Consider the following 16,375-nt stretch of genomic DNA (forward strand, 5'->3'; position numbering starts at 1 on the left):
TATATATATATATATATGTATATATATGTGTGTGTGTGTATATATATATATATGTGTGTGTGTGTATATATATATATGTGTATGTATGTTTTTATATATTTAGTGTATATCTGTGTGTGTGTTTTAAAATATGTGTAAAACTTAAAAGAGGGCTCCAATTTTTCTCTCTCGCTGTTTCTTGATTCTGACTTTACTTTTTACTTTCTCTCTCCTTAATATTTTAAGATATGAGGCAAAGCAGCAGTTCACACCTCATATGTGTGTGTGTATGTGTGTGTGTGTGTGTGTGTGTGTGTGTGTGAGACAAAAAAAGGGAGAGAGAGAGAGAGGGAGTCAGCTCGGAGCAGATGAGAGTAGGGGGCCCAGTGCTCGCTGGCTGTCTGCTCCAGGACAGAAGCTGTCAGCTGGGAGAGAAATACTGCTCTGCAGGGCCCTACTCTGGAGACTCAGAAACTAAACTAGGTGTGCGTGCGTGTGCATGTGTGAGAGAGATAGAGGCCGAGAGAAATAGAGAGACAGAGACATGAAGAGAAAGACATAAAGAGAGGCAAATACAGAAGGAGGAATTAGAAATGGATTTAATTTAACATCCCCATGTATGTACATTAGATTATACTCAGTCCTGACCACAAGAGACAGTCATAGAGGTGTGTGTGTGTGTGTGTGTGTGTGTGTGTGTGTGCATATGTGCATGAGGGCTGTCAAAAAAAGAACCAAAAAGCCACCTGATTATCCAGCAAAAAAAACGACAGAAAGGAAAAGAAAGAGAGGATTTAAGGAGGACTAAAAATAATAAGAAAAGGTTGTATCAGTCCCTCTCGTTCCTCTCTCTATCAGATTTCTTCCATCCGACTTTCTGTAGTGCGTGCGTGCGTGCGTGCGTGCGTGCGTGCGTGCGTGTGTGTGTGTGTGTGTGTGCGCCTCCAGGCAGCATTAGCAACCACTGAGAGCCAGCTGTGTCCTCCTGTATCTCGTTCCTCTCATCTCTCCTCCACTCTCTTCTCTCTTTAAAACCAGTACTTTTTCCTTCAATTTAATTGATTAAAATATTCCGGACAATCTTTTCTCTCTTTTTCTTTTCTGACATACAGAACAGGGAAGAATGTGGCCATGATTTGAGATCGCATGTTCATACAGTTTCATCATAGAAAATCTTGAACAAGTCTGCTGAGTCTGCCACACCGCTGAAGTGTCTGAAAAATCTCCATGTTGTCTACAACTAGCTGTAAAATCAAGTGCATATACCTCAAGCTTAAACTGTGCTTAGCATGTACTGTGCATCTTGTGGTTCTTGTTGACACAGTGCTGCACTTAAAGCCTCATCAGGTGTTTTGCATGTTTTAAATGTATTTTATTCCCCTCCGGGCAACCCAGCTGAGGCTGATCTGCCTATAGCTGTCATCTCTTTAGCAATGTCCGCCGTAACACAAAGAAGTATGGCTGTATTTCACCTGCTGAAACCAAGACGTTTAACTACACTTGTCAGTAAAATCCCAGTATCCCATTTGTCATGCAATAGTAGGTTACTTATTCAGGCATCTTGGACCTGACTTGTCCAGATCTAATTGCATAAAAGAGGGAAGTCTGAATAATTCCATAATTAAGGATAATTCCAGGTCCTGGGCTTTTTTGTCGAAGTTAAAAATGTAAAGTAAACCAAAGCACAGAGCACTCATGATTACAGTAAATATGATTATCACATTTCTTCTAAATCCCCCATCGCCAGCCGAGCGAATCTGCTGATTCCCCTCGCCCTGAAGCTCATTCAGTTTCTCGAAATTGCCCAATGAGGTTGGAGAAAGTTTTAGGAAAACCCTTCCACATAGTCTAGGTAGCGTTATAAAGTCTGAACTAGACTTGTATATGGTTCTCTGAAGCTCAGCATGTCGAGGGAAACCTCCCTACACAGAAATGAGTCGGGCTTGACACGCACCACGTCCTACAGGGGTTAAAGAGTAAACTCTGGCGTCCTACAAGCGGCCTCCTGTCTAACCAGAGCAGACAGTCACAGAAAACAATGGAGAGCTGCTTTGTTCAGTCGGAAACTGAGAGCAAAGAGGGGATTATTTCTAAAATAGCTCTCTGTTTGTCTTAGACTGAGACTGGCCAATGTCACACTGGACCGAATCGACTTCACACACACATGCACAGGACAGTTTGAATACATACAGACTACTTGTTAACAATCACATACACTGAAATACATATAAGAACATCCTCATAAGCACATACGCACCTACAGAAGGACATCCAACTGTCACTTGAACACACACACACACACACACACACACACACACACACACACACACACACACAGTGTAGAATTGCAGTAGAGTGTGACAGCATGAAAGAGATAAAGCAGCACACACGGGAAGCTGCTTTGGTGTGTGTGTGTGTGTGTGTGTGTGTGTGTGTGTGTGCAAATATGTGAGTGATCTAAGACCAGGCATTAGTGTTTCTGATAAAGTGAGGGGCCTTAAGTGGTTTTAGGAAGGTGTGTGTGTGTGTGTGTGTGTGTGTGTGTGTGTGTGTGTGTGTGTGTGTGTGTGTGTGTGTGTTTTGGGGTCAGGTGCCTGGTGCGCTTGTGTGCATCTGCTTACTGTCTGCCTTGTCGCCACGGCGATGACATCATAGCACACGACCGTGGAACAACGGAAAGAATGCCTCCTGTCTCCTTAACAGACGGAGAGAGAGAGGAGGAGGAGGTTAGGAGGAGGAGGAGAGATAGAACGAGTGACGGAGAGGTGAAGAGAGAAAGAGGAGAAATGCCGGGTGGGCGAGAGACGCTGATATGTGAGAGGGAGCCTGAATAGGATTGGGAGGAAAATATAACGTAAATGGAAACTAGTAAAATGTTGAATAAGCTGTGAAGTGTTCATATAAATAAATGACTTTTATATGAATTAATTTTACTAAATGTATTAAACCAAAATCGTAATTCAGCCTTTTGCCATTTTTCTACATGCTCAGGGAAGTCGAAGTTTCCTCGTGCGCAGGAAGTGATTTAATATTTACAGCAGCAACAGCAATAGAGGTTTGTTTGTAAAAAAAACAGCCACTATCCCATTGAGGATTCTGCACCTCATAATTTAAATCCAACGCTGATGATCAGTGCCAACTAAAGTAAGAAGGATGGAGTGGCTGAATTCAGCACCTTCAATGTCAGCTGTTTATGTTTACCACAATCTTTCTCCAAGTGTTTTAGTTGCCTAAATGTAACCATAGCATAGCTCCCTAACATCATGCATACTGTAGTTGTCATATTATTACAATTGTTCTATTTTTAAATGGTGGTATTGAGTGTAATCTGGGATTTTCAAAGTTATTCTCCTCTTCTTGAGCCAACCGCACAATCCTGTATCATTTCTGATAGAGCCCGCTAACAGCAGATGCCAAGGCTGAACAGTCAAAGAAAAGAGTGACTCCTAAACAAAGTCCAGGGCGAAACATTTCACGTCACTGCACAAACAAATGGACACATCTCTGGTACGTGTAGTGCCACAACATCTAAAACAAAAGGTGTAGCCTAAATAAGAAACCATGGAGATCTGACGGACACCTCTTTAATAAGCTTTTACTTTGTGCCGTAGACCTCCCTTTATCCTACTGTGCCCTCCATATTGCTCCAGAAAGGAAAGACTTGAAAGAAAAGTTACAGATCTAAGGCTTCATCCACTGGGAACCTTTGTGGACGCACAGTGCTGTCTGCAGTGTCTTTGTTATTTTCAATGGTAAGGACACATTGCCTGCAGAGCTGAGAGCATACTATGTTTTTAAGTGCCCTCTGACGGTAGAATTATCTAAAGATTTAGCAAAAGAGAGCTGCACTTGAAACAGATTTTAATGATCACATAGTAACAGCAGTATCCACAACCAGCACTTGTCACAAGCATGTGTTTAGCTCTGGCCAAGCAGAGAGTGTTTTAAGCGTACGTGTGTATGCATGTGTGTGTGTTAGATCGAGATGAAGGGAGAGACATAGAGAGGCCCAGAATGAGACGAGTGCATCTGGAATAAATATCATTTTATCACCGGGGTTTGTAAGCGCTATGTGCTGGCAGGTAACTCTCAGATATGGTATAAAACTAGACGCACTGTTAGCTTTAACAAGACTAATGTTCCATTAGCCTTCCTGTATGTGTGTGTGTGTGTGTGTGTGTGTGTGTGTGTGTGTGTGTGTGTGTGTGTGTGTGTGTGTGTGTGTGTGTGTGTGTGTGTGTGTGTGTGTGTGTGTGTGTGTGTGTGTGTGTGTGTGTGTGTGCGTGTACCGGTGACTGTTTGCGTGAAAAAGAAAGGGAAAAACTGTGACAGTGTTTCAGTCTGGATGAAAGGAAATATTTTTCTGATATTATGAAGAATTCCAAGAGTTCAGGTGAGTTTAAAGCATTTAAAAGGTCAACACGTTGATAAAGAGAAGGACATTTCTGGATCCCTAAAATGGCATGTTGAAACGTATAATATAATGGTTATTAATATCTCAAAGATGTTGCATTCATATTTACTCATCTAAAAGGTCTAACCTCAGTCTCGACTCCCTCAGCCCCTGCTTCTGACAGGATTGCTGCAGTCCAGATGCATTATGGGACACTTGTACACTGACAGTGTGGTCAGTGAGGTTGACCAAAGAATCTGTGGGTCTTCACACAATCCAAACATGCAATCTGTCTTCATTTAGACACTCTCATCACTGCATTCCTCACTGCACCACTGTGTGTGTGTGTGTGTGTGTGTGTGTGTGTGTGTGTGTGTGTGTGTGTGCTTATCTGTAGGTACAGGGTACATGAGAGGAACATTTGCTCTTACTCGGCTTCTTTTGAATTGACTTTAACATTGTGATCCTCTGATAGGAAAAATACAATTTGTGTCAGAAGCGGGATTCAAGAGCGAATTTGTTTTTATTTATTCTTTCGTAAGTGTGCATCTTTGTGTATGTTGCATGTGTGATTGTGGGTGGGCAATCTTTGAGCCCTATGGGATTGTGGAAAACCCGCTATGATTTAGATTCTCTCTGGAAACGGACAGAATTCCGAGAATTTGTAGCCTTGGGTGTCCTCGGCCAGATCTGTGGCTGATGGGATGGATGGGATGCTTGTTGCTTCCCGAACCACATGGAATGCCATCTATCCGTCCCGACCATGAAGTCAGGGGGAAGAGATAGGGAAAGACGAGGGAGCTGGAGAGACAAACGGAGACTGTAGGCCAACACCTGTGTGAAACTGAGAGTGATGTGGGTGTCTCTTCATGAAGTTAAATAGTATAGTAGTTAAATGCAATATGATCATTTGTTCTAGTAGACGGTGTGAAGAGACACAAGGGAGAAAGCGTGAATGTCATAAAGGTCCTCACCAAACTGGAAACATCTTGATTGCATGGTATGCGTCACACACCACCAGGAAGCCCCATATGTTTGCAAAAATACACCAATTTTATCCTTCTAAATCACAAAGTGGCGCCCAATTTAGAGGAGTTCCCTCCACTTGTTGACACACCATGGGTTCATCATAACATTAAGGTACACCCAAATTAGTACATATCCATGTAAATAGTTTTGGTTTCCTTTGTCTGGACTTTGAGATATCCATCTCCGGGGTTTCTGTCTCCAACCCAATACGAGGGAGGTGACTGGTATTTAGTTTGTGGTGCTCGTAAAGTTGAAAAATGACATTTAGAAATTTAACATCTTGTCTTCCACTGAAAATTTCAGCTGATTATAGGAAAAAGTTAAATAGCTTAAATGTTTGGGGAAATCAACCTTTTGTGGTGTATTTTAGCAATAAAAAGCTAAAAACTGCATTCACACCATCATTTCTGTGTCTTAAAAGTGTGGCTTTAACTAAACCAAATTATGTATTTCTTTCTAGTCTTGCTAACAAAATGTTATTTTTTTTTCTCTGTCCAGACAAGAGGCGCTGCTGGCAGCCATCAGTGAGAAAGACGCCAACATTGCCCTGCTAGAGCTCTCCTCATCCAAGAAGAAGAAAACCCAGGATGAGGTGGCAGCTCTGAAGAGGGAGAAGGATGGTCTGGTTCATCAGCTCAAACAGCAGGTAGGATTACTGTGCACACAATAAAACACTTACTTTGACATCCAAGTGGACACCAGGAAAGCTTTTTGGTCAGTTATTTAAAAAAGAGGAGCATAGATGGAGATGGAGGGGAAAAAGTGAGGGGTAGAAAAAAAAAGGGAGCACAGGTGAGGTGGCAATGACGACGGGAGCAAAGAAAACTTACAGAGAAACTAAATCCAGATGTGACCACAGTCCTCCGACCACCAAGGGTAAATTTAGGATTAAGCTACCCCTCCCACACTCACCACACACAAACACACACAGGGTTCAAATGTTCTACAAACCTCCGGTGACAACACTTTCATATGAATTCATATTTATTTAAATGTTCTGTCCGCAGATACGCACACTAACACACACACAACCTTATACGTCACTTCCCTGGTATGGATACACCTTCACAGAGCAACACACACACACACACACACACACACACACACACACACACACACACACACACACACACACACACCGATATGTACACACTCACCCAGGCCAAAAACAAGGATATAAACATGACCAACTGCCTCTGTGGTTCCACACAGAGGTCTATTCACACACTCAGAGACACACTCACACACAGTAAAAGTTCTCTTGGGTCTAGTGAATTAACCAACCCCTTAGTGGATGAGCCTACTGGGAGTTTGGTGGATTTCTTCTTCTCTGGTCTCCTCTTTACTTTCTGTCCATATCTGTTTCTCCTTGTTTATGTTTTTGTATTGATTCCCCCAGGAGGTATTCATTTGATTCACACATTTAGGATAGCTTAGAGTGCAACAGCAGAACATTAATCAATATTTTAATACATAATAAGAGGATCAAAAGCCAGAGCTTCAGTTCTTAACCTTCCTCCTGCTGGCTGTACATGCACAGCAACAATTCAGTTTATACCGTTACCATAGCTGCTTTCACATGAGCTCATGGTGTTAGACCACTAACCCACTCGGCTGCATACATTCATATTTCTGCGTACGTGGGACCAACAGTCACACACGCACATCGCACCAACTACCAAATCACACGGACTCAATAACGACTCCTGATAAACTCAAACCAAACTGAGATTCAAGCTTTGTGTTAAATTTTGATCCACTTTAATGAATTGAATAAGCTCAAAAGGATTCGATAAGATAGACGCACACATATTTGAATTGGTGTTTAAGAGAAGAGCAGGAGGTGTTTGAGAGTGGCTGTGTCAAATGAAGTCATTATAACATGCATCACTCTCCTCTCTCTTCCTCCCTCATCTCTCCGTCCTATTTGAAGTCATTTATGACACCTCAGGGTCTCGAAGGTGGCTACTGACAACACAGAGACTCTACTGTCTGCTGCTATGTGTATGTATGTGTGTGTGTGTGTGTATGTATGTGAAGAGGTGTGAGGGTTTTTTCTCCCCTCGCGGTGTATCTCTCTCTCTCTCTCCTCTCTGTGGGGTCATAATTTTCAATCCCTCTGATGGATCACAGCAGAGACTTCCTCAATATTCCTGTGTGTGTGTGTGTGTGTGTGTGTGTGTTTGCAGTGTAACCGTTAAATGAGTGAGCTGAGGCAAGTATTTTTAGCTCTCTCTCCACACTTTGCGACTGATAACCTGCCTGACAGATGGACAGAGACAGAGTTGCGGTATGAAATTCTAAGTATTTATAAATCAGTGAGGAAAGTGAGCTTTGGTTGCCATAAGGCCGAGTATAGCAGGTGTAAACAGAAAGCAGCATGTTTAGCTTGGTAAAGTAATACAATGTGGTTCACTTGTAACTGTGTGATGGATGATTCACACCGCCATTTTTAAAAGTTTCTCTAGAGTGTTTTTTGACGGCCATCACTCGTCAGATGATCAGAGGTCAGAGTCTGTGGTTTTTTTGGGGATGGACACTTTACTTGTGCTTAAATGCCACGGACATCTCACGTCTGGTCTAAATTTGGGTTTGAAACATCACTTTAACCGTGGCTGCGCAGCTACATTTCTCTGCTTTGGAGAAGGTTAAATTCGGACGATCAGCTCAAAGGGTATAATCAGCCTGAGAGACTAAAATTCAGCTCTCTGGGTTAGAAATATATCATTTATTGCAAAAGTAACTAGCTGATCACATAATACGACTTTATAGAAAGAGAAGCGTCAGTGTATGCCATAGTGTGTTAATGTAAAGTATGTACTGTATGACATAATAAACATATTCAGTAAGAAAAGATTGGCTACAAGAAAGAGAACAATCCGTTTATGTGCACTTACACTAACATAAAACACATATGTGTGTGTTATAATATACAGTATGTGTGTCCCTGAAAGTGCCTCCTGTGTTTTGCCCTTTGACCCCCAGCTGCAGGGTAGGCAGGGGGCTGTAGATCACGGTGACCTCAGCTTTCTTCACTCTTCTTCTTTCTCACAGTCTACTTCTACTCTTCACTTTTATTCTAATTTTTGTTTTTATTTCAAACTATGGTGAAAAGACAGAGACTAAAACCGAGAGAGATGGAGGGAGAGAGGGAGGGAGAGAGGGAGGAAGGGAGAGAGAGAGAGAGGGGGAGAGAGAGAGAGAGGGGGAGAGAGAGAGGGGGAGAGAGAGAGAGAGAGAGACTAAAACCGAGAGAGAGGGAGAGGGAGGGAGCGAGAGAGAATAAAACCGAGAGCGAGAGGGGGGAGAGAGAGAGCGAGGGGGGGAGAGAGAGAGAGAGAGAGAGAGAGGAAGAGATGGAGAGAGAGAGAGAGAGAGAGAGAGAGACGAGAGAGAGAGATAGAGAGAGAGAGACAGAAAACAGGGAGGGGGGAGAGAGAGAGGAGAGAGAGAGAGAGAGAGAGAGAGGAGAGGAGAGGAGAGAGGGAGAGAGAGAGAGACTAAAACCGAGAGAGAGGGAGAGGGAGGGAGAGAGAAGGGAGTGATTTAAACAGTTTATGAAATGGAAGAGCGAGAAAAGGGGGGGAGGTGAGGGATATACCACCATCTGCCCCTGCAGGGACACATGTGGTTAACATTTACAGGTGGTGTGTGTGGCCTTGGCAATTGTTCCGCACCTGTGTGGCTAAAGCTTGACTCACAAATGGGCATTTTTAAGAGTTTGGCTCTTCATATCACTTGTTGTTTCCAAGTTCCTGGTTATGTGTTATTTCTTATTATCTATCCCACATTTTAAATTATATTGCAGAAGCACAACAACAAAAAGACAGGGAGCAGTGAACTAGCAGTAAATCACAGATCCAAAAAGGGTTCAAAAACATGTTTATTATCCAGACACTAAAACACAACTTTGACTTTGTGGTGAAGACACTTTCAGCCACTTTAAACCTCTGAAACTCTGAATCCTGTGAACGCATGAATGTGTGACTGTAATTTAGAAGTAATTGCGGTTGTAAAGGGATATTTCTAGTATTCAGGACAGAAGTCTCAATTAATTATCAGTTCATCACTGAAGCAGTTCGTTTCAGATGATATGCATGTGCATGAAAGTCTGAACGCTTCTTTAATACCACCATTTCTTGTAGTGTTTCTCTTTGTGAGCCATAGGAATTTATTCATTTGTCTCTCTCTTTACACAATTAACTGTTCGTCATTGTTTGTTTATTTTTATCACGACATCTCCTGTTACAGTCTAATGTGAATAAATGTGGGTCTAATCTAATGTATTGCTCCATAGAGATTTATCAGAAGGAAATAATTCCCCTCAATGCTTAACTCAGTCACTTTCCATTGTCACTTGTAATTTTCCACTTATCAACAACTTTCTCCCCTTGTCAGAGAAACGGGGGAAAAAACTAATCAAATTTGTTATCATGATGAAATAGTTCTTGTCTATGATTCATGACTCAGCAACTTGTCATTATTGATAATTGCACAGATATCAACAAAGGTTCTTCTTTCACCACTGGAGCGAAAGACGAAACAATAATCTGATCTAATATTCCCCAAAGCCTTATCACGATGAAATAATTCTCTTCAAAGCATGACTCAGCGTTTTCCCCCCTCACTTCACTACGTTTTCATTTGTTTCTCATTCTGTCTATTGTCAGCGGGTTACAGTAGAGCCGCAGGAAGGATGGATGAAGAAGAGAATAAGGGAACAATGAGAGAGGAGGAGGGGTGAAATAATGGTGTGTTGATTAGATTAAGGGAGAAGGAGAGAGTTGGAAACAAGTGAGCTGAGGTCAGCATTCTTGACAATTAGAGAAAAGGGTAAGATGTAAAGAAAGGCCAGTGAGGAAAATGAGGGGGGGGGGGGGGGGGGGTTAATTTCTTCCTTTCCTTCAAGTCTGTTTATTCTCTTCTCCCCTCTTATCCTCTTTCTTTTTCCCTCACCTTTACTCGCCCGGCTGAAACCTTATGCCACTTTACTCCTTGCATGCCTGCTTATAGCAAGCTTGTTACATGCTCAATAAAACTATTTTCTTTTTGAAATGATGAACAATTCTGAGAACAAAATGTCACGGGGAATTACGGCACAGAGAGAAGCTCTGGAAGCTATTTTGATGACTAGATCCTCCAAATATTGTTCCTGCCCCGACACACCACTTAATATCTATGTACACTCTTATGTGGATGAAATCATGCTCTAAAGTAATATTTCTAAATCTTCCTATTATTTTTCGTTAACAAGTCTTTGTTCAAGTTACACTTCCATGTGTGTGAACTGGATGTAACATTTACATGAATTTACCGTATTCTTCGTGTGCAATCACGTGACAAAACTGTGTGACGTATGTGTGCGACGCCATGTTGGATGATATACAAATCAAAAATGGCGTCTAAAGCGAACAACAACAGCAATACAACTCCGACTTCTTCAAAGTATTGTGACTCTCTGGAGTCCTCTGCAAAGGCAAGATTCAGAGAAAAAGTCCAAATCTGCGGCCGTGACCCGTACACGCTAAAGCCGTCGGATTATATTGAGGATTTAGATTCATTACCGCCGATTGAATATCCGGATATTGTGAACTACCTTGTGCTACAAACGTCGTGGGCAACCAACGCACAAATGAAGGCATACAAGAGCTTAGATGCTTATGTCTTTGTTTCTGGCTGGGTTGGTAGTCTTCTTACCAAACCAGTGAAAGATGACAGGGTGCTCGTCCATGCCCGTGTAAATCACTCTCAAAGAGCTCGAGATACACCGCTCAAGCCGTGGTTTGTGAGTGAGAAGAGCGGCGATGTTATCCTTGCTAACGTAAACATAGCTTTAGTGTGAGCTCTTACCAGATATAAAGTGGACGCCACACACACGGGTAAATTGTCCTTTTTCTTCTGTTAAATCCTCACGAGTTATGTTAAACCACAGCTGACGGCGTTCGGTAGACAGCAATTCATCCCTCTTCTTTGGATCGTTGTTTTTGATGATTTTAGGAAATCTAAAGAACCGTTTCTCTGGGTCACGAGTAGCGTTATGACCACAATTATACACTGCGCACAAGATTGGCATTTTCTTAATTTTCTTCTTCTTTTTTTTCTTCAATTATTTCCTTCCTTTTTTTGTCTTCATCCTTCTTCTCCATGTCATGGTTTTAAGGGGTTTAGTATTTTGGGTTGAACAGCAATAAACATTGAAAGACGAAAGATGAGAGCGAGTGGGGAAGCGTGTTAGGGCCCGGCCACAACAGGACCAGAACATGCAAATGCTAGTCTGTCACAATAGCTTCCAGAGCTTCTCTCTGTGCCGTAATCCCCCGTGACATTTTGTTCTCAGAATTGTTCATCATTTCAAAAAGAAAATAGTTTTATTGAGCATGTAACAAGCTTGCTATAAGCACATACTGTATATGTACCATAGATTCCTGTCAAATCAGTGTCTGCTGTTTATACGCCAACACAGGATGTTAAATAAAAGTGGATGATGATACAAAGCTAGCAAGTTATGATCGCTTCTTCCATCCAGCTTTCCCTAAAAGGTCAGCACTGTTGAGATAGCTTGCTTTTGGTCTACTCAGTCGGTAGAGCATGAGGCTCTTAATCTCAGGGTCGTGGGTCTGAGCCCCACCATCGTTAACCAATGGTCGAAAAGATCATTTGTGGAGTCAGTGAAAATTTCAAATGGTAATTTAAATGCTTAAGAACATTGTAGGCGAGGCAAATAAATGACAGAGACAAATAAACATCTCTCCACAGGTGTGTGTGTGTGTGTGTGTGTGTGTGTGTGTGTGTGTGTGTGTGTGTGTGTGTGTGTGTGTGTGTGTGTGTGTGTGTGTGATGGTTTGTCTACAGGTTCAGCAGGGACTCTGGGTTCTGTACTTCTGTGGTTCCAAGATGAACTGTATACTCTCCATGTTTGTTTTAAATATATGTGTGTGTTTGTTCTAAAGCCGTCTTCAGAAAACGAGGAAATTAATAATATGTGTGTGCACTCCAGGGGAGGTTCTCTTCAACTTGACTTATGTACATAGGAACACACACACATGCTTGTAGGGTCCCCACATACACACTTTTTTTAGCACCGCTATCTACTGCTCACACATGCACTCTAAAGTCGGTCTTCTATGCTAACACGTACTGTATGAAAGTTATCGTTTACATTTTGCTTTCAGTTTCTGTCACACAAAAACACACACACATTCGCGAGCACACACACACACAAACCCTCAGTCTGGCCTGCTTAAGCCCCCTGTTCCTTGCAGGGCTCAGCTAGAGGCTAAGGAGTTTTAGATTGTACAAGACTGACAGATTTAGACTAACTCCCTCCCACACTTTCTCTCTCTTGCACTCCCTTGCTATTTCCAGGCCTACTGTAAAGCTTGAAGTATAACTGTAACATGTGAAACAGAAGGAGCAGCGAGAGAGGTACAGCCCACCTATTCCAGTTAACTCAGTAGAGCATTAGACTCTTAAGTTTAGGGTCGTGGGTTCAAGTCCCATGTGGGTGATGGCCTTTTGTACTTTGGCAAAATGTGCCTTCAGTCCTTACGATCTAAACCTTAGCCCGATTTGGTGTCACAAAACTTGATAGGTGTGTGGATAAGATAAAAATGAATGTAGAGTCTGAAGATGGGTGTGGTCCGAGCAAGGGGGCCGGATGTAGGGGCTCAATTTGGCGTCTGGTGTGTTCCCATCGCAAGATGGTCTCTTTAAATACAAGCAGAACCAAGCAGAACATTTAAAACGCAAACACACATGGACAGTTGGGAATTTAATTATTTTCGTCTTTTTCCTTCTGTCCGTCCTTGATTCTCTCTCTCACACACACACACACACACACACACACACACACACACACACACTGCTTTGTGTTGTTTTCGCAAACATCAGTTTACTGTCTTTGACGTGAGATATATTTAATTGTTTGCAACTCTCCTCCCCTCTCTGAAGACTCAAAACCGGATGAAGCTAATGGCGGACAATTATGAGGATGATCACCTGAAGGTCTCCTCTCCAAACTCGGAGCAGCCCAACAATCACAAGCCCTCTCCAGATCAGGTAAGATCTATGCCAAAGACAGTGCGCTTCACCTGTGGAAATCCTCCAAATATTGTTCCTGCTCCGACACACCACTTAATATCTATGTACACTCTTATGTGGATGAAATCATGCTCTAAAGTAACATTTCTAAATCTTCCATTAACAAGTCTTTGTTCAAGTTACACTTCCATGTGTGTGAACTGGATGTAACATTTACATGAATTTACCGTATTCTTCGTGTGCAAACACGTGACAAAACTATGTGACGTATGCCTGCGACGCCATGTTGGATGATATATAAATCAAAAATGGCGTCTAAAGCGAACAACTAAAACAATACAATACTTCTTCAAAGTATTCTGACTCTGGAGTCCTCTGCAAAGGCAAGATTCAGAGAAAAAGTCCAAATTTGCGGCCGTGACCCGTACACGCTAAAGCCGTCGGATTATATTGAGGATTTGGAGTCATTACCACCGATTGAATATCCGGATATTGTGAACTATCTTGTGCTACAAACGTCGTGGGCAACCAACGCACAAATGAAGGCATACAAGAGCTTAGATGCTTATAATATCTTTGTTTCTGGCTGGGTTGGTAGTCTTTTTACCAAACCACTGAAAGATGACAGGGTGCTCGTCCATGCCCGTGTAAATCACTCTCAAAGACCTCGAGATACACCGCTCAAGCCGTGGTTTGTGAGTGAGAAGAGCGGCGATGTTATCCTCGCTAACGTAAACATAGCTTTAGCATGAGCTCTTACCAGATATAAAGTGGACGCCACACACATGGCTGAATTGTGCTTTTTCTTCTGTTAAATCCTCACGAGTTATGTTGCTAAACCACAGCTGACGGCGTTCGGTAGACAGTAATTCATCCCTCTTTGTGGATCGTTTTTGATGATTTTAGGAAATCTAAAGAACCGTTTCTCTGGGTCACGAGTAGCGTTATGACCACAATTATACACTGCGCACAAGATTGGCATTTTCTTTCAATCTTAGACGTTTAAATACAAAGAAAATTACGAAGCGTTGCAGCAACTCACACGTGAACGGGCGCAATCTTGGTTGTATTTACCATCCAACATGGCTGACATACAGGTTGGGAAATAAGCGTGACGTCACATGCACACGATCAGTTCCTCTAATTATATATATTTGTTTCAACTATTACTAGCTTCTGCGCTAACTATGTTTTTTTTAAATGTCTTGCTTCACCAAACTAACTTCCTGCTTTTTCCAAACTTACGCTGCGGTTGGGCTGAACTAACCAATAGGACGATGAGGAGGGCATTTGGGCCTAGCAAACCACATGCCTTCTTTCTCTCTCTCTCTCTCGGTGCGTCATTTTGTACAGAAGGGTGAGCGTCTTCTTTATCTGGATCCGATCACTTTTGGATGTACTCATCACTCGTTGTGCGTCCTTTCTTTTCTTTTGTTTCATCCGTGAGTTTGTAATCTGGTGCTGGTGTTGTGATTCTGTCATTTCACCTCTTTTGTCATATCATTATTGTCATGTTAATTTCTTCCATTCTTTCATGAACATCCGCTCTTGAAACTCTTCTTTTCCCTGTGATTTAACTCCTTATTTCTCATCCTCTCATGTGATTGATTGGGTCTTCTTTTGCTTTTCAAAATGAGGTCTATTCATTACCTAAACAGGAATAACTCAACCCTTGAACTCTGTGCTTCATCTATTCAATATCTAATATCATACTTTGATTTCAATTCATCTTCTAAAGGACATTTCTTCCACAATCTTCATTTTCTTCATCCTGTTTTAGTTTGTGTTTGTGCATTTCTTATCTACCTATCATCACTTTCCATCGTCATTAATCCCTTTGATGATTTCTCTGGACATGTGTTGTTTTCTTCACATATTTTGCCTTCAACTCAAGATTCTATCATCTTCTTTATGCATCTCTTTGTTACCGATTCTCCTGTGGATCAGTTCATCTGTTTTTTATTATTGGATGCTTCGTGTGTCTTTATCTTCCTTCATGACATAATAATCTCTCAGCTGAACCTACTCTCTGTATGGGATATAGAGGAAGATTTAAGAAAGCTATTGCTTTGCCAAAATATACGGTACAAATATTATTATTTTTACGAATGATGAAGGGAAAATGTCTCCCTTGACTCCACCCCTGTTCTGCTACAAAGTAGGGTTTTCTAGTATTTTTGGGGCCCAAAGGTCATTATTAATAGCACATGCATGACAAACCTTCACGCCAAGCAAGAACAAAAAAACAAATGTAATCTTATCACATCTAATGTAGAATTAAGTATTCTTTTTGCTTTTCTAATCTAAATCGAATTGAATATTACAACAAATTAATCTCAGTTAATCCCAAATGTGTCTAAGGTGTTTTGACAGTCAAGCTTAAGTATATCACCTCAATATAACGTCACAAAAACTCCATAACATTTGTGGTTGTTTCTGTAGCCCAGCATCAACAGATACAGTTTGAGAAGTTGATACACACAGCACATACAACATTTCATTAGAAGAGGGTGTACGTAGTCTTCCTCTGGTGTGGGGTATGACCCCAAAATTCAACCCTCCACGCTCCTAAGCGTTCTCAACCCGTGAAAAGCTTTGAGCCTTTTTCCTATAACACTTTGAGCACGTGACTCTTAGTCACAGGGTCCTGGGTTCGAGCCCTACCTTGGTAGTTGGGCTTTTAGGGTGTAGTCACACGTAGCTCGTTTGGACCATTTGTTTTGAAACCCGGAGCATTTCACCCCCAGAGGCCTGTGCTACGAAGCAGGATTTGGGGTTAGCAAGGTAACTTCAGGGTTAACCTGAATTGTAACCTGACTATGTAACTGCGATGTAACCTATTCTTACGTATTCCCGGACTTGGGAGCAAATGAAAAATAAATATAGGGACATAATTCAAAGTGGTCAATAGGTTTACGTTCATATAGAATAAAC

At 41.9% G+C, this 16,375-nt stretch overlaps 1 protein-coding gene across 11 annotated transcripts in view; it reads left to right on the forward strand.

Annotated features, from left to right (window-relative positions):
• LOC115028232 (ELKS/Rab6-interacting/CAST family member 1-like) overlaps window positions 1-16,375 on the forward strand; it is a 106,794-nt gene that overhangs the window by 70,506 nt on the left and 19,913 nt on the right. For 7 of the 11 annotated variants that reach the window (XM_029461834.1, XM_029461832.1, XM_029461838.1 and 4 more), the window contains 2 exons: window positions 5,900-6,047; window positions 13,352-13,459. In XM_029461834.1, the coding sequence (XP_029317694.1) occupies window positions 5,900-6,047; window positions 13,352-13,459 (256 nt within the window). Of the gene's footprint in view, window positions 1-5,899; window positions 6,048-13,351; window positions 13,460-14,714; window positions 14,799-16,375 lie in introns of all 11 variants that reach the window. The other 4 variants (XR_003834544.1, XR_003834545.1, XR_003834546.1 and 1 more) reach the window with 2 other exon arrangements.

The sequence above is a fragment of the Cottoperca gobio genome, chromosome 23 (assembly GCF_900634415.1).
Source record: "Cottoperca gobio chromosome 23, fCotGob3.1, whole genome shotgun sequence".
Classification (NCBI taxonomy): Eukaryota; Metazoa; Chordata; class Actinopteri; order Perciformes; family Bovichtidae; genus Cottoperca; species Cottoperca gobio.